Source organism: Opisthocomus hoazin, chromosome W (genome assembly GCF_030867145.1).
Source record: "Opisthocomus hoazin isolate bOpiHoa1 chromosome W, bOpiHoa1.hap1, whole genome shotgun sequence".
In the NCBI taxonomy this organism is placed as follows: domain Eukaryota; kingdom Metazoa; phylum Chordata; class Aves; order Opisthocomiformes; family Opisthocomidae; genus Opisthocomus; species Opisthocomus hoazin.
The window spans coordinates 362,845-380,534 of record NC_134453.1 but is presented as its reverse complement, the minus strand read 5'-3'; the positions used below and the strand labels follow the sequence as shown (position 1 = coordinate 380,534).

Sequence of the window (17,690 nt, the reverse complement as noted above, 5' to 3'; positions counted from 1 at the left end):
GAGTAGTTTAGGTAAGCAGCTGCTTCTGCAATCTTGTTTAAGTAGATTCTTCAAACGGAAAAAGATACAAAGGCGTTTTTTTAAAAATAGGTTCTCTTTCACATCCTAACCATGCACACCTTTGGTGTAATTTATAGAAACTTCTACATACTTTGTCCTACAACCCAAGCATGAGGATTGCAGATGGGGTAGGCTGTAGAAAGACTACTTGAAATAGGATTGTGCAAGCTACTATTTTGAGTAAAACTGTTCAGACTTTCAAAACGATTTAATATTTTTTAAAATGATACTTTTCTTCTTGGATTTTTCCCCCCCTTTTTTTTTAATTAGAAATATATTACATATGAATCTGCAAATAGCAAATTTGTGTATCTTTGTTGTGGAAATATTGAGTAAATAGAATAGGTCAATAAGTTTGTTACTAAAAGTGATGTCTCTCCTGTGCTTGTTCTTTCTGTTGCTATTGGGCAGACGTTTACAATAACCATAGTGGTTTCTTCTTTGTTTAATTTTTTCACATGTCTAGAAGTTGTTTAGTGTGTCTACATTTGCTGCTTACAGACGCGTGTAATAGCTGCTGTTCAAAGAGCTGCTTCTGAAGTATTATCTGGCTCTGTACCTTCGCTTCTGGGTGAACGATGGTGTGGTTTCCAGTACAGCGATGCCTTAGCTGTCTTCTCTCTCTGCTAGGCAGAGCTGACTCCTACCGCCATCTGTTCCAGGGGTGTTCTGCTTCTTGCTTTAGTATCGCTTTCCGGAGTCTGGCTATCTGTAACTGGTGTGGTCAGGTTGGGGTGGGTGAGCCGTCTTTCACTTGGTTGTTGTAGAACACTCATTTCATTAGCAGATGTTCAAAGCAGCAGAATTGAAAGCATTGCTCTAAACCAAGTATGTTACCTGAGCTTAATGATATTTAATCCTTTCTGAGCTAATAATAATTTATATTCTAGCAACTAAATACATACCTTCTTTCTAAATGCAGTGCTGTTCTTGACTGTATTAATCCTTACTGAAAGTTCACAGTTCCATCTTCTTCGTCTGACTTTCTGTGCACTCATTGATGACCTGAATGAATCCATTTTGTTTTTAAATACCTTATTTATGGGCAGAACATGCAAAATTGGGGGGGGGGAATCATGTTACATTTACAGTAAATGTTCTTATTAATATTATTAGCAATACTGGATGTATAGAAGTAGATACAGGAACTCTTGAAATTAGTTCCTGTAGTGGTTTTCATATGAGATTCTGACTTGGTTATCAGTGATTGATGGCTCATTTTTTTTGCTGTTGTCTTAAGCATTATTTCCATCTAATTGCTATCTTTTAATAAATTTGAGTGTCTGATTTCTTACTCCTGAAGATGTGAGAGTAATCTGTGCCCTTCATCACTAAATATACTTATCTATAACATTATCATTTAACAGCAGAGTGGTCCATCTAGGAGAGCTCGTTCTTCAACTGTCACAGGTGGTGAGGAACCAACGGTAATAATACTCTTTATCAAGCACTGTCTCTAAATAAAATGTGGGAGGTGGTATACAACAAGGAACTTTTTTTCACAGAGCAGCAGTGTGTTGAATGAAATAGAGCCTCTGAATCAATAGTTATGTTTTTTGTTGTTGGTTCAAATTTTCTCAAAATTTCTCAAAACACTGCAATTCCACTCAAGTACTAGCATGTTCTAATGATGTGGATACTTAACAAAGCTATGCTCTAAGGAAATAACATAGGCCTCTAAAAAATGAAAGATACAATACCTAATTCTTTAAAAACTGATATTGAAAGAAACGGGGATCAGAGACATCAGATCCGTATATATGTAGCTGTGTTTTTAGTTTGCATCTGTCTTCCCTTGCTCTCCATGAGACTAGATAATTTTAGTTTGTGAAGTTGATCTTAATTTGAGAACCGTGGGTGTACAACGATATATAACTCTTAATAGTCTTATTTCATGCTAGTTTTCATTTTCCAATAGTTGTTCAGCAGTCCAAGGCTGAATTTTTAATTTGATCATCCAGCAAATTTCTGGAAGTGCTTTTCTGGAAGGGTTATACACGGAAAGTGGTTTTCATTTATACTGGGCTTTGTAAAAAACAACCCATGCTTTTTAATCTGATGAAATGTCAGTCTCAAGTTATTTCGTACAAGTCATTTTATAGTAACTATCATAAATAGCTTGTATGAATATATGTGCTCCTAGATAATTTGTTGCAGGGAAAGAAACATAATATAGACTTGGCATGTTTTCTATCTGTATGTGGTAATGTCAGATCTTAATTTGGGTGTTGATGCATCATTCTGTAGTACTGTATACATTTACTGGTTTTTGAATTTTAGAGTCAGAGGAGCATACTTGCATTTTGTTCCTGCAAAGAGCTTTTTTTTGTGTGTCCTGGCAAAACCTGCTTGACTTGTTAATCATTAGTTAAAATGTATGCTATATTGGACTGTATTGTAAAGAAGGTCTTTTGCTGGCAGAGCATCTTGTCTGGATTTCACTTTTTAGAGCAAAAAGTATTTTTCTGCAAATAACGGAGTTCAAACTTCACCGACTCATAATTAATACAGCTATATCATAGATGTTTTATCTAATTATATTGCAGCTTACTAATGGGACCCTACCACTTTGTCTTCATTCAGCGTTCATTTAGACTCTGAAATCCAAATTTGCAGAGGACTTCGGACTTAAATAAGATTCATGCATTTAAATCCAAAAACATTATCTTCAAAGATTGCCATTTTCTTTTTACTTCAGGCACATGACGTTTGTAGGCGTACAGTCTAGCAATAGTAGAAGTTTCTAGGTCACTTCAGTTTTGCTTTCAGGATCCCTGTAAAACCCCTCCCTGGGCTGGGGCTCTCGGATGATGGTGCTCTCCAGCCCCAGTCTGTGAAGAAGCCCAGTTCAGCAGGCATGCTGGGAGCATGCCTGGCACAGAGGCACCGAGCTGGGCGGCACACAGCTGCCGTGCTCTGGCCTACCAGGTGGTGATGCCCCTTTTTAGAGCTGGCTTAGCTGAATTGCTGAAGAGCAACAGGCTCCGAGTCCTGTGCCCTCCCGCGCGTGAGATGTTTCATGGCTCTCTCAGGGACAGTCCCAGTGCAGAAGGTCTGTCCTCTTGCATCTGTTTTGCAGTGAGAATGAAAGAAGTGTTGTGCTGGCGAGGGAGCGATCACCGTGCTGGGCTCTTTAGCCTGAGGACCAGCGCACCGGGCGAGTCGAGCCCTTCCCGGAACAGCCGTTAAAGCCGAGAGTGGGATATCCAGATTGGTTGCTCTGGTTACTGTTGGTTTGTGTGAGAGCTGAGCCTGTCTGCTTTGGAGTGTGACGGAAGTCGGTACCAGTCTGTGCTGATCCGCGGTTTGTCTTGGCAAGCTTCGGGGCTGGAGGAGGCTATTAAAGGGCGTATTCGTGCAAGCTAGCAATCTGATTTTTCTTACCCCTGTGGGTCCAAGTCTAAGCATTTAGGGAGCTCATAAGAAATTGATACACTATGTATTACGTGTAACTGGAAAAATATTACATCTGCTCTAGATACAGTGTGGCTGACCTTTGATATTGGTCAGTGACAGAAGATGAGTAAATTTGTTACTTGAGCGTGTGTAATGAAGTAGGTGTTGATAATGGTAGATAAAGTGCATGTTTGGGTAAATATATCTGCGGTTATGAAGCACTTTGCTTGTCAGGATGTCCTTTTTTTATTTTATTCAAAGTCCTGAAGGATCTTTACCATTCCTCTGTGAAGGCTGCGTTGTAAAACTAGGCTGAGGAAAACAGAAGTTAAGGCATCATATGTCCCACCATCTCCATTCTCATGACATTTTGTCCTTAACCGTAATACTTTCTTTTCTCCCTGCGATTTATTGAAGACAGTTGTTGAAAACCATTCAGGTTTTGGGTAAAAGGCTCTTGATAAAACTCCCAAGTTTCTACTCTGTGTGATAGAATATCTTTTACATGGGTGTCTAACATAATGGACAAGAGATTGAAGGGCAAATTCCATTTTGCAGATTGCATTATGGGCTGCATTAACCCAGAATGAATAGTAAGGAGAAGGGCTGCTGGTAGCTGAATTTATTCTGATAGGGTGTTAAAGGGAAAGGAAAAATAAGGTGGTGTAACTAGAGCATCTTTCTTGGTTTTCTGTATCTTCACAGTCGAAGTTGATAATTTGCTGCATGCCATCATATAGTGAATAGATTGTATATTATTACAGCTAAAGGATTCAATGTTTTAACTGAAAAATCTCTGAATTATCCACACCTTGTGTAGTAGTCATCCATTGGTCTAGAAAATGTGTGAATGGCTGTTAGCCCTCACGACTTCTCCCAGACTATTACGTACCGTAATTATCTCATTTTTAACTCAAACGTCGTCTGTGGACAGTTTTCAGACCACTTGCTGTGGCCTTATAGTGACCACTGATTAATGGTTTGGAAACCTTTGGAACAGTCTTGGAAAACGCAGTCTCCTTATCATTGCCTGCCAGCTCTGGGAACTGAGACAAGTGGAAAAATAGCGTAGTCTTTCCAGCACTTGACTATTTAGGAAAGAAATAAATCAGTCTCACAGTTTGTTTCAGTGGTATTGCTTAGTTTCCTCAGCTGTTTTCCTCTGTTTTCTGTTTCCTGTTGTAGTATATGAACCTTCTGATCTGTTCAGTATCTTTTCTCAGTTCCTTTCTTGATTATCTGGGCAGTTCTCCAGTTCATTGATGCTCTTCTCTGAAAAGCTAATATACTGACTTGGGCAAGAGCCCTGGGAAAGAGGCCTGAAGAATATCAAGCAAGAACAAGTATTACAATTAATTCTTCTGCTGGAGTAAAGAATGTGGAGTGTAGGAAAAGAATGTATCCTAAATTTCAGCAGGAGCCTTCAGAGGCAGAGAGAGAGTTACCTAATTCTACTGTGCGATGTAATTCATGTCTTTGATCTTTGGGTAGTAATTTTCCACCATATACTATTTTTAAATGGAATGCTTAGAAAATACAAATCACTGTTTGTAAGGACGTGGAAATAGTAGCTTCTTGCTTGCGTTGTGGTTGGTGTGGTGAATGGAGCTACAGACCTAGAAACAGAGAGGCCGCTGGCCGGGTGGCCTTAGCTGTGGCTTAGTACTCCCCATGCTCTTGTGAGTCTGCCTGGTAGCTCCGAGGATGGGAAAAGCAAGTAATGTTTGTAACAAGATGCAGAATGCTGGCATTGAGGAATCTAAGTAGTAAAATAAGGAAAAACAGTGAAACTCTTAGAGTTGAAGATGTCAGTAAATGAATTGCAGGTGTTGAACTGGGAACTGGAATCACACTTAGCCATCTAAGTTTTACTGATTAATTTTGCATTCATCCTGTTCATCCTGTGTATGCTCTAAGTGGTTAGAGGTTTTTCTTACAGTGTCAGCAACTGTAGTTGCTAGAGATTTTTTTTTCTAATCTGGCAAAAAAAATTTCCTTTAAAGTAATATAAGTTTGATATAATTAAAAATCTTTTTTGGGATATTTCTCACAGGACTTTAAATTTCAGTCCTTTTAAGCTTTTACTACTCTTCCTTTTACTGTTATGTGGCCAAAAAAAAATAGTTTCTAGTGCATCAAACTCTGAATTAACGCATCTTGCTGATTCCACTTCATTACAGTTCTCTAGTTCACCGCTTTCGGCATGTATAGGTCTTAAATAGTGCTTGAGTATGGAATTTTATGGTGACTACTTCAGGTTTAAAATAAATTGAATATTAAAAGTACACAGCCAAAGGATAGAAACAAATGTTTAATCAGGCAGGACTCCCAAACTAGGACGGGACTAAGCTTCATAAACTTGTAGATTTATGTAGAGTGGATGGTCTAAAAATGATAACTGGCTGGACATCTTCCCCTTCTCAAATACATAGTCAGATGCAGACAGGGTCAGTGTTAAAAACCCTTTCTAGGCTATCTTTCTTCAAGAAGCTTTGCTGCTTGTGCTTTTTTTTTTCTTTCCTCTGTATGTCCCAGAAAAAAATGTCAAATTGGTTTAAGCAGGGCGTGTTTTCCTCACAGGAAGTACATGCCACAACATCAGCAACACACAACAACAGAATTATTGTGTTGAATAGTGACATAAGTTGTTTAATGACAGTTAGTGCCTTGTGCACCGTTAACCATTGCCCGTGTATTTTCATTAGAACATTGTCTTTCATGTGGAAATTAATTTAGTGAAAAAAATCTTTGTATACTAAAGCTGGGGCTCCAGTTTAGGGGTGTATCTTGTGTCTTCAGGACACCTAACCCTGAATACAACATTTGTAACTGTAACAAAATGATTAAACCTCAGTTTTTAAACCCACAGTGGTTTCTTGCAACTGATTTAAGGAACCCTGTGGTAAAGAACAGAACAGAACTTTGGAGATTTTGGCCTGACTGCACGGTTACTTCAATGCTTATGTATCCATACTAATGAAAGGAAAACACATCCACCGTTTCAAGGAAAAATCAAAGTTCCTTTTTGTCATTGTGTGTAATCTACAAATTAAAAAGTTTGAGGGCATATAAGCTTAGTTGTTTTCTGAACAAGATACCTGAATCTGTGCAAAAGTGAATCAAAAGACCTATTGTGAGAAAAAATGGTTTGACTCAAAGGTATATGAAGATGACCTTACATTAAATGGAACCAGGAACCATATTCTTCTATATGTTGTGTTTAAGAATGTTGTAAATTAACAAGTTCTTTTTTTCATAAACAACAGACTTAGGAAATACGTTTTTTTTTAGCTATTATAATGTAACAATACAGTGATTTCTTGCTTGAACAGCCTTCAGTGGCCTATGTACATACTACACCAGGCTTACCTTCAGGCTGGGAAGAAAGAAAGGATGCAAAGGGCCGAACTTACTATGTCAATCATAACAATCGAACCACGACGTGGACACGGCCCATTATGCAGGTAGGAAGATCTGTTATAACGCTTAATTTAGAGAGCAAACACTTAGCATGTGTTGAGTGTCATTTCAGTTGAAGCAGCTCTTCAGAACTCTGAAATTTAAAAAAAGAATAATAATCCTAGGCATTGTCATGACAACTCAGGATAACCATAAAAAATTGCAATGATTGGGTTTTTTTGTTACTACTTTTAACTATATTGAGGTACAGAGTAAGTTGATTGCGACAATGAAAGGAGTTTAGATAGATTCATCTGAATTAAGAAAAAGGCAAATGCGTTCTTAGGATTGAGTTGGAGAGTTGTGTTGATCTGTTAATAGTGCCGTATATTATTTGCCCTTCCAATGGAATTAAATAGTTAATCTTTAAGAAAGTCTATTTAATATTTCATCATAATAATAAATAATTGCGTCATTTTTTGAGTGTCCTAACTCTGGATGAGCTGTGTTTCTAACTTGGCTTTGCTCCTGAAACAGCTTGCAGAGGATGGCATGGTTGGATCGGCAGCAAACAGCAGCAACCATTTAAGTGAACCCCAGATCAGACGGCCTCGTAGCCTCAGTTCACCCACAGTCACTTTATCTGCTCCGCTAGAGGTGAGAAACGCCGTTACCAAGAAAGATCTCTCATGTCTGACTTCTCATTCTTTGTGGTCCGTGTAACTTTTTATTACCTTTTTAGTTATGCCACACAGCTGCTTTTCCTCGTTACTGCTTTTGCCCTGATATGTTGCGGTTTGCTGTAGCAGTTTTCCATCTGGATCTTTGTATTGTACAACTGTATTACTTAACTTTTGTGGTCATTGAGTGATGTATTTTATATACGATTATTTGGTTTTGTCAGCTAAAACATGTATGCATGCCTGAAATATAAGCTGTCGTGACTCCCTGCAAGTGCTTGGAGGGTATAAAATCAGAAATATTTTTTTTAAGTTGAAACATTTATTTTGATGCTAATAACTTTGAAAGTGATGCATGCAATTGCATTTGGAAAATCTTTGCATTAAGATACTGAGTGTGGTTTATATTCCTCATCTTTCAAAAGGATATTTAATTTCTTTTGATTATCTTTAAAAGTAATTCGGCATACTGTCGAATGATGTTCACTGCAGCATGTCTGAAAAATAACTGAAGTGGCTTCCTACGCAGTCGAAGGCAGTGTGTGTTTTACTTCTGAAAGTGTGATTAAAACTCTTGAGTCAGTTAAACGTGGCTGTGTTGAGGAGAATAAGTTCTTAAAAATGTCTGCTTCAAACTTCAGGTGTGGCACCTTATTTGGCCTTCTCTCTCACCATCTCTTTTCTGCTTCCACCCCTTTTGCCCCTGTGAAAGTTTGGCAACAATCAAGTGAAGATTGTAACATTTAATGCATTTTGTGCATCATTATCCTTAGTTCCTTGTACTGAAAAGTACTCAAACTATTGAACAAGTTGTTAAACAAAGGTACGATTATTTGACAGATGGTAGTGAGGTGATTCTAGTTCATATTTAAAATAAATTATCTCTGCTTATATGTAGTGCAGATAAACCCTTCAACAATAAATGACTTAAAACTACCCTTGCCATTGTTAGTTTTGAATACCAAATTTACAGTAATGTATGTGAAGTAAAAAATTCTGAATATCTTAAACTAAAACATAAAGGGTGTTCCTCTCCCTTCTGACATTTGAAACAGTTGAGCTGGTGGAAGTCATTGACCAAGCATCTGAAACGAGTTTCTCAGGGCGATGAGCTGGCTTTTTAGGGCAGTAACCTATTCCGTAGCTACAAACCCCGTATTCTCTTCGCTTCAGAATATTCAGCTGATCCGTGTGGTTAGTTTGTTCAATGCTGAGAAGCCACGAGGCTGCTGAAGAGCACAAACTTGTCTTATACCCACCTCTGAATTTATATTTTTTTTTAAAGTAAGGTGTAGGCTTACTAATATTAAAAACTTAAAAGGATACAACCATGAGAAAAAAAAGAGTTCAACTTCTTAGAAGTTACTACATTTGTTTAAATATATTTATTTTATTGTAAAGCGTTCAACTTCTTTGTGTACAAGACATAGGGAAAGCTTTTATTTAATGCAAGATATTTTGAATATTACTTCTGAACACGGTAATCTAACTGCCTTTTCCGTCCAAGTGCAGCTCAAAACAAGCCACAGATAAGGCGAGAATAATTTTGTAAATATCCATGTTGAGGCCTCATTTTCTAATACAATACTCAAAAAATAGTAATTAATGTAGGCTAAGTTAGAGAATTGCCAAAATAAGCATGCATAGATTTAATGAATCTTAATTAGCAAAGAAAGAAGAAAACAAACTGTTACCACACATCAGCTAATGAGTACATGTTTCTGGAACGTAACTGAAAAGTACAAATGTGAGCAAGAAGTAAACATTGTACTGAAGTCTTGTTCCCGGAGTGGGATAGTCTGTGTTTTCAAAGGTGAGTGAATCTGGATCCAGTTTTTCAAGCTGCGTAGGCAGCTAAATGTGCAGCTTCCAAGTGAAATTTAAGAAAAGGCCCACATCGTGTAATGTCTGGTTTTAACCAGTAAGTGTTGATCAGTGAAGCAGTTTTGCAGCTGTGATCATTTCTAAAATAAATAAATAAATAAATAAATTGTCCAAAACCTGTCATTGCAAACCTCCGTTTATCTTAGGAACTTGTTTTCAGTTCACATTTAACTGTTTTGTCTGAAATTACAGTTGAGAAATTCATTGAAAAGTGGGTAACGTCGCCTGACATTTGGGATACTCTCTTGTAAAGTGAGATACATTGCACCATGAAGCCCGAAGCAGTACTTTTTTTTTTCCTTTGTAAAATGCAATATTGACATGTACAGGGCAGCCGCAGTAAAATAGATAAGCAAATGTAAATACTGTGGGCATGATCATTGCAGAGGGAAGTGATAAAACACTGGGTCTTTCACAGCAAAAAGCTCAGTGTGTTATAAGGAGCAGAATTTAGCAAAGTTAGTTGGAGGAAATCAGTCCTAGCACTGGATTCTAGTATTAATTATGTCTGGAAGGAAAAACTGTTTGCTGAAACCGAGTTTTGTTCGTTTTACAGTATGGAGTGACGTATGACAAATCTTAATATCTTTCATTGTCTTCAGGGTGTCAAGGACTCACCTGTGCGCAGAGTGGTGAAAGACACCCTTTCCAACCCCCAGTCTCCACAGCCCTCACCTTACAACTCACCTAAACCACAACACAAAGTTGCACAAAGCTTCCTTCCTCCTGGCTGGGAGATGCGAATAGCACCCAACGGCAGGCCCTTCTTCATTGATCATAATACTAAAACTACTACGTGGGTAAGAGAAGCTCTAGCTCGTGAATTTTCAATCAGTTGCCATCTTGTAAATGTTTCTGCCTTTGTTCTCCTGCCTGTATATCCCCCGTTTTATTGTGGCGTTTGTCTTGTCTTTGAGGAGGGGTTTGTCAGCCTGCCTCCCCATAAAGCTGATGTAGGGATCCCCCCGAATCCTCCATGCAGTCACATAAGGTAGCGATAGATCGGAGTAGCTAATCCCGTGAAATTACTGCAGTGCTGCTGTTGCTGCACTCGGAGAAAGGAAACTTATTTGTTCGTATCCTCTTAGATTTTGGCGCATTTGTACATCAGATACCATGCAGTAGTGTTTTGCATTTTGTATTTGACCTTTTTATACTTGACAGATCATTGCATAGGAGTATTGTCCTTTAAATTCCCCAGATTTGGGGTTTAGAGGCATACAGTGCAATGGAGCCTTGGATTGTTGTTTAGTTTGAGGCTGTCCATAATTGTATTGTATTTCACTGTGTCTAGCATTGTTTTTTCGTTAATACGATGCATGTTCATTTTCTTCAGTTAACAGAATCCATTTTATTATTTGTTTTGTGTTAAGAGGATCCATTTTTCAGTAATTCTGCAACTTTGGTCAACAAAATGAACAAATAAAATTACAGTAGGAAAAAAATTTCAAAGACGACCCACTATTTTACATCACTATTGAAATATGAGTTGCACTTTAATTTGTTAGGCATCGTTCATATTCTGTGACCATTATTTACATGACATTTTTAATGGTGTTCCCAGGTGCATGCGAGTAAATTATGTGTGTGGAGATCTCAAGCATTTTTTTGTCTAATTTTGTCTTCGATGACCAATTTTACTTGCCCCTTTTTGCCTCATTGGTCATTGATGTAATAATACCTGTGCATTAATAAAAATGTAAGCAGCTCATTTTCATAATTTTTGAGCCTTTTTGTGATAGGATGGCTTATTTCCCTTACGTTCTTAAGAGCCAAAAATGTGCATATGTATCTAAATGGCACTTATGGGAGTGCATGCATTCCTCAGAATAGGGCTGTATTTTTTGAAGCATATCTCTAGACAGAGCGTACGTAATGGAGTCAGTCTTACATCACCCTAACTAAATCCTAACATTTAAAAAATCATTTCAATATATGAATCCTAATCAAGTATGCGACACATCCAAATACTAAATGTTCTATCGCTATCGTATGTTTTGGTTTATTCTAAAAAAAAAAACAAAAACCAAAAACCAAAACTGTGATGTAGGAAGATTTCTTTTCCAGATAGTTCTGTTTCTGTCTTAGTCTATAGACCTAACTTGATCTGTTGGATTTACAGTTCTGTATTTCTGTTACAGGAGGATCCACGACTGAAATTTCCAGTGCATTTGAGATCAAAAGCATCTTTGAACCCTAATGATTTGGGCCCTCTTCCTGTAAGTGATAATGTGTATGTATTTGAATATATACCTGCTGTCTTATGAATCTGATCTATTATTGCAGTCATATATTCTATGTGGAGACATACGTTGCTGTCATCACTTTCCTGAATATATTAAAGCTATGTTTTTATATTGCACCAACAAACTTTATTGTGATCTGTGAATCAGTCAGGCTCTTTGAAGCCAGCTCATAGTATTTATGAAATAATTGCATGTTTCTTTGCTTATCTGAAGCTTTGAGCTTTGAAGAAACTTATGACTGTGCTTTTAGACAATTACCTGTTGCTGGAGCAGATTGTTCAAAGTGAGCTCTATTAATGTACCAGCATATGTTGGCATTCAGAAATCTAAATAAATATTGATTTTTCAATGAAACTTCCATATTCTGCAGAGAAAACTATCATTTTAATGTCTGAGGTTTTGTCACACTTGTAACCCAAGTATAATGTTGATTTACAGCCTTGTCAAATACAGAGCTTTGCTTTGTTTTTAAAAAACTGCTTCCTTAATGGCGGAGACTAGTCTGATTTTTCTAAGGTGCTGATTTTTATGGTGTAGTGTTAATTCAGCTCATTGCCTCATACATACTAAGCATACTTTTGAGAAATTGCCATTGAAATTGTGCTTGCAACACTGGAAACCTTAGTGCCAGGGACGCACTAGTTGTCACCAGCACTCTCGGTGCTGCAGCACGTGTGTCCGCAAACAGCTGTGTCAGCAGAAGAGGCTACTGTCCCACCCCACAGGACATGGCAGGTTACATTATTTTAAACAGTTTGAATACCGAGGCTTTAATCCTACTCTTTCTCATTGAACTGGGTTACAGTTTACTTAGATGAGCCACTCTGCCAGCAGACCAAAATGAGTGCTGCTTTTGGGCAAGAGTGGTGACAAACGCTAGCTTTGGCAAGGGGTGATACCCTCTGTTACCAGCTGCGATCAGACAAGCTCCTCTAAAACATCCTAAAATCTCACTGCCCTTGTCTTGGTTAGCAAAAAGTTTTGCCTTGTATTTAAATCAAGCTAGGCCACTTATCAGGCCCAGTGGCTTGAATCACTGATGAGATCAAAAACTCGGCGCAGCTGAGCATACCTATTAGGATGCCTTTCCTGGTTGCAACACAGCAGTAATGCAATTTGGCTTTAAGAAAACAGCTGTGGAAGTAGCTATTCTTCTGCAGTTCTGCAGAAGACACGTTGCTTAGATAGGAGGCACTGCATGGGTAACTGAAGGGCCAGGGCACGATTTATTCTGTTAATTGCAAGAGTTAAAACATGCAGTGACATCAGGATAGCCTGACATATGTCACTAGAAATACGTAATGAGTAACAGATTTAAACTCAATTAAACAATCCATTTTTGAGTGAGGTGAGAATGACTACAGAATCTAACAACAGTTTCTCAGAAAAGATTGAAATGAAATAACTTCTCATCTGTGTTTTGTAGAAGTGTGAAGCTCATGTGGAGCATACAGGTGGAGTGAGTGCTAGACTGCTCAGCATTGCATACACAAACAGTGGGCCATTTATTCTCCTTTCTGTACTAAAATGATCTGGAAAATGAGAAAAGGGAGTGAATGAAAAGGGAAGCGTTGAGGACTGAGTTACACATTCCAGTCCCACTGTAATGGGACGTATTTACAGTAAATAACCTGCCTGTGTTTCAGAAGTAGAAGCAGAAGCTCTCAGACCTTAATCAGTGATGGACAATCTATTTTTTGTGATCATTTCCTCACAGTAGGAAATGAGTATAAGCCCTGATGCAAGAGGATTTCACTTCCAAGCTTTAAGAAAGAATTTACTGTATTGGATAGAGAAACCTGTACAAATAGCCAGTTCTTTGAACCCTCCTGGATTTTTGCCCTTGATATAATGCATGTGTGATCATTTTGTGTTTTCTACCTCACAAGTGTCTATCAGACATTTGAAGTAGGTGTGGATAATGTATTGCTTCATGCTGTGTGAGAGTGGTAGTAGTTCACTTATTTCCTCTCTTTTTTTTGTTTCCCAATTGCAGCCTGGCTGGGAGGAAAGAATACATTTGGATGGAAGAACATTTTATATAGACCATAGTAAGTAAGCCCTCGGGTACTACAGCAAAGAGACAAAGGGAGGTAATAAATATTGAAGTGAAAGCTTTATAATTTTACTCTTCATTTAGGAAGCCAGGTGTTGATATGTGGAGACATTGATACCAGAGACTTAGTGCCCTCGTACGGTACTGTATATTCACTGAAAGCTTGCTTTTAATTGGCTCATCAAGCTTTGTCCCTCTCTGACTTGTGAAGCATTAACATTTCTTCTTTGTGGTTTCTTTTGTTCTTGTTGATATTTTGGGTTCGTTGTTGTTGTTGTTGATGATCCCATGGCTTATTTGCACTTAATAAATTAAAATACACACTAGGAATAGAAAATAAGATGAGAAAAGATCATATAGCCACAACTCCACATGTAGGCAGTGGAGAAATTAGCACTGATGAGTACTCTTTCTTCTCCTTTAAGAAGGTATTGTGGCAGTGCTGATTCTGATCTTATTTCCTATTTATAGCATGTTAAACTGCACCCAGCCCATTAATATTATTCAGTTCTGTTAGTGGAGTTCTAGTGTAAGTGATGTTTCGTTGTAGACTTGTCTTACGACAGCACCTCAGAACTACTGTGTGAGTTTTCGTCGTTGTTTGAAAATAAAGCAGCCCAGAAAGGTTGGGTTGTTTCCTCCGCCGCCTTTTATTTTTTTCCCCCTAAGACTTCAGCGGGACTTTTTAATGAGGCATTCCTACTGGTGGCATAATCTTCACAGAAACAGATAACTCTCAAAACCATTAGAAGAGGTTACATATGCTATGGAAAACTTAAAAAGTTAAAATCTTAAACTATTATGCGTATTTGATAGTATTATGTTTTTCCTTCAGTATCAGTAACACTGACTCCGATGCTTATCTGTAGCTGTAGATATGACATTATTAAATCATTATTAAAAGACTGTCTCTAACGTAACACAAATTTTGAAATTTTATAAATAGTTCTAAATAAAAATCAGAAATAATACACTTGTCAAGCACAAGATTAATGTCTTTCAAACATCAGTACAGAATTATTATTCTTTATACCTTCTATAATTGTTTTTCCCAACAGATGCGTGGAAACTTAAATATGGCAAATTATTCTAAACTGCTACCACTGAAGAGTCACAGCATAGAACTGTCTTACTTAAAATAACCTGTATAATTGTTGAGTCTCCCAACCTCCTTTAAAAAGTTTTAATTTTTCAGTCTCCTAAATCTACTGAACCATGTGTTAGTCCCTAGAAGTAAACTAAATGATAAAGTTGTACATTAATTAGAATTCCCCAAAGAATTTATAATTGTTGTAAAACTAAATTTATTTGCATCTGAAATCTCTCTCTAGTCCCTCTTTTGATCAGAGTTTTTTTAGCTTTTCACGTAGCAGTTTTTACAAAAATTTAGAGGGTTTTTCTGTAATGCTGCTTGTTTGCAGCAGCACTCGCTTTTGGTCTCAGACTGGTGCCACACCATGGCGTTTAGAGGTGGGCTCTAGGAGCAGAGGTGGGGACCGGGTCAGCTCCGTTGTGGTAATCTTGTGCTCAGTATTTAGGGGATGACTGCGAAGAGCGTTCAGTGCCCAGGGAGTCGTCTTGAGCAATCTCAGCAGTAGCATTTGTTTGCACAGAATAGGTAAGGAAGCACAATGACATTTGACCGTAATGACAGGTTTGTGACAGAGCCTGCTGCCTCTTCACTTGTTTCACGGCTAGCTTGAGAGCGTACGCTGAGATCAGTCACGGGTGTGATCAGCTCTACTCACCCCAAGTATGCACGTCTCCGTGTCCATTACCGTGATGAACTGGCCCTTCTCTGCCCAGGCCATTAGTGAAGATGTAACAAATGCAGGCAGTTTTATTATTCAAATACAACAGAAATATTGGAAGTATTAACACATTCAGCTGCTGCTAATGTCCTCATTCCCCAGATGCATTTTGTAATGCTTCTGCGTAATTATCCAATACTGTTGTCCTATTTTCGAAATGTTTTTCTCATCCCTGAGAGAAACTGTAAAAAAGTAATGCAGCCAGCACAGAAACCTCCTCTTGTGGAGCCATACAAGCTGTTATTAAGCATGCCGTAGAAACTAGTAAAGCAAAGTACTGTTACAATAATTTAGGTATTACTTGTAACAAAGTAGCCTGAAAATACGGTATTTTTAGATTTTAACTGTAAACAGTTAAATTTCTGCAGCAGTCAATCTTTTAACAAGAAATACAGTCTCTAGTTCATGATTAGTCCTTAGCTAGCTGAGTCAACATTATTTACCATATTAAATAGTACTTCTGTATTTGCTAGGAGCCTTTACAGGAGAAGATGATCCACCTGCTGGAAGGTAGCATGAAGGAAAACACAAAGGTTTCCCAACCATAGGCAGAACAGTTAGCAGTGGCTTGCTGACAGAGGATGGATTTATTAAATGGGTTCCCCTCAAAGTCTGTGTTGGATCCACCGTTTTTCAAGATATTCATTAGTGATTTGACCAATGAATTAGGGGGAATGTACTCATTAATTCAGTAGAAGACAACAGTGGAGGAGAGGTGACAGGATGAAAAATCAGGAGTCTGGTGAATTGCCGCTGTAGCGTCAAGCAAGATGCTGTTTAATAAGAATTGCAAAGTTTTACTCAGAATGGGTATAATTAGCAGAATTTTGATTGAAAAAGGCATGAAAAATAGCATCAACTGAACATGAGTTAACTCATCCTGTAAATAAGACCTGAAGTAATCCTTTTAATCTCGTCAGCACTGGTAATGTCTTGGCTATGATAATACTGTGTCTGCCAGAAAAGAAAATAGTGGACCACTTGGAAAGGGACCAGAGGAAGGAGAGGAGAGAATCCTCAAAGAATCGGAAAGGCAGAGTATTGTATTTGTGTGAGGGTAGATTTTTGAAAATGTGCTGCAAAAGGAGTGAATTTGTTATCCACATCCACTTCGGATAAGACAGAGAATCTTGAGCTACGTTTCCAGGTAGAGTGGTTCAGGTTAGACCCTTCTAATTGTTGGGGCATTTGAGCCCTGGAATATCATTTATAAAATGACGTCCCTGTCACTGTAGTACTCTGAAAAAAAAAGTTTAGACAAAGATTTGTCAGTAACATCGTACGCTCTTATGTTTGTGGGGCAATAAGAAAGAATTGACAAACTTGCAGTCATTTCCAATTCTGTTATCTTTGATTTGATAGAAAATTACCACCATGATTTGTGGCTGTCATTTTCAAGTAGGTATCAGAAATGAATTGGTAGAAAACCAGTAAACTGTGTAGAAGGAAATTTGACTGAGCAGGCTGCCGCAAGATGGAAAGGGCCAGGTTGGGCATCACGCCTTCATGGCAGGCTCTGGCCTGTCGATCTCACGTGGCTTCTGGAGCTGTCGGTCTAACAGTCTTCCTCCGTAATTTCGATAAGCACTAAATAGACTTAATGTGTAAGGGGAAATAAAATGGTAATTTAATATTAAATTCACCGGTAGATCAAATTTCTTGAAATGTGCTGGTGATTTTTTTAAATTTTCTTCAGTTAACATTTAGTGAATGTCACCTTTCAAATCCCAGTCCATGTTAAAACTAGCTTGGGACGCTCAAAACTTTGGGTCTTTTCCAGCTGTAGAAACATGGAAAATACTTGTGTGTGAATATAAGTGGGTTTGGTTCTTTGCTTTTACCTATAGGAGCCATAAAAACAGTTTTCTTGAAGCTACACTAAGCTAAGTTTATTCCCAAACCTCGCAATCACAAAACTTAAAATCCGGACTAGTGTCTTAACATGCAGTTGAGCAGTCCAAGCAGTGCAGGTAACAAGCAGATGTGTGACTGGTACCCTTTCGGTGCAGGAAATGGATGACTTCAACCTCGCTGTTGCAGGTGGCATCTGGTTTGGTTTCTGGAGCATTGTCTTATTGTTGCAACATCATCATTTTGTTGTGATTCTGTTGTCTTCAGAATCTTGTGAGGAGCAGTTGTCTGGAGGCAGGGAGAGTTA

General features: G+C 38.1%; 1 protein-coding gene across 7 annotated transcripts in view; it reads left to right on the top strand.

Moving 5' to 3' along the window:
• Window positions 1-17,690, top strand: part of LOC104328496 (NEDD4 like E3 ubiquitin protein ligase) — a 170,418-nt gene that overhangs the window by 133,384 nt on the left and 19,344 nt on the right. For 2 of the 7 annotated variants that reach the window (XM_075446697.1, XM_075446693.1), the window contains 7 exons: window positions 1,428-1,487; window positions 6,789-6,920; window positions 7,393-7,512; window positions 10,022-10,219; window positions 11,561-11,638; window positions 13,662-13,716; window positions 13,806-13,862. In XM_075446697.1, coding sequence (XP_075302812.1) covers window positions 1,428-1,487; window positions 6,789-6,920; window positions 7,393-7,512; window positions 10,022-10,219; window positions 11,561-11,638; window positions 13,662-13,716; window positions 13,806-13,862 — 700 coding nt within the window. The remainder of the gene's footprint in view (window positions 1-1,427; window positions 1,488-6,788; window positions 6,921-7,392; window positions 7,513-10,021; window positions 10,220-11,560; window positions 11,639-13,661; window positions 13,717-13,805; window positions 13,863-17,690) is intronic. The other 5 variants (XM_075446698.1, XM_075446694.1, XM_075446699.1 and 2 more) reach the window with 3 other exon arrangements.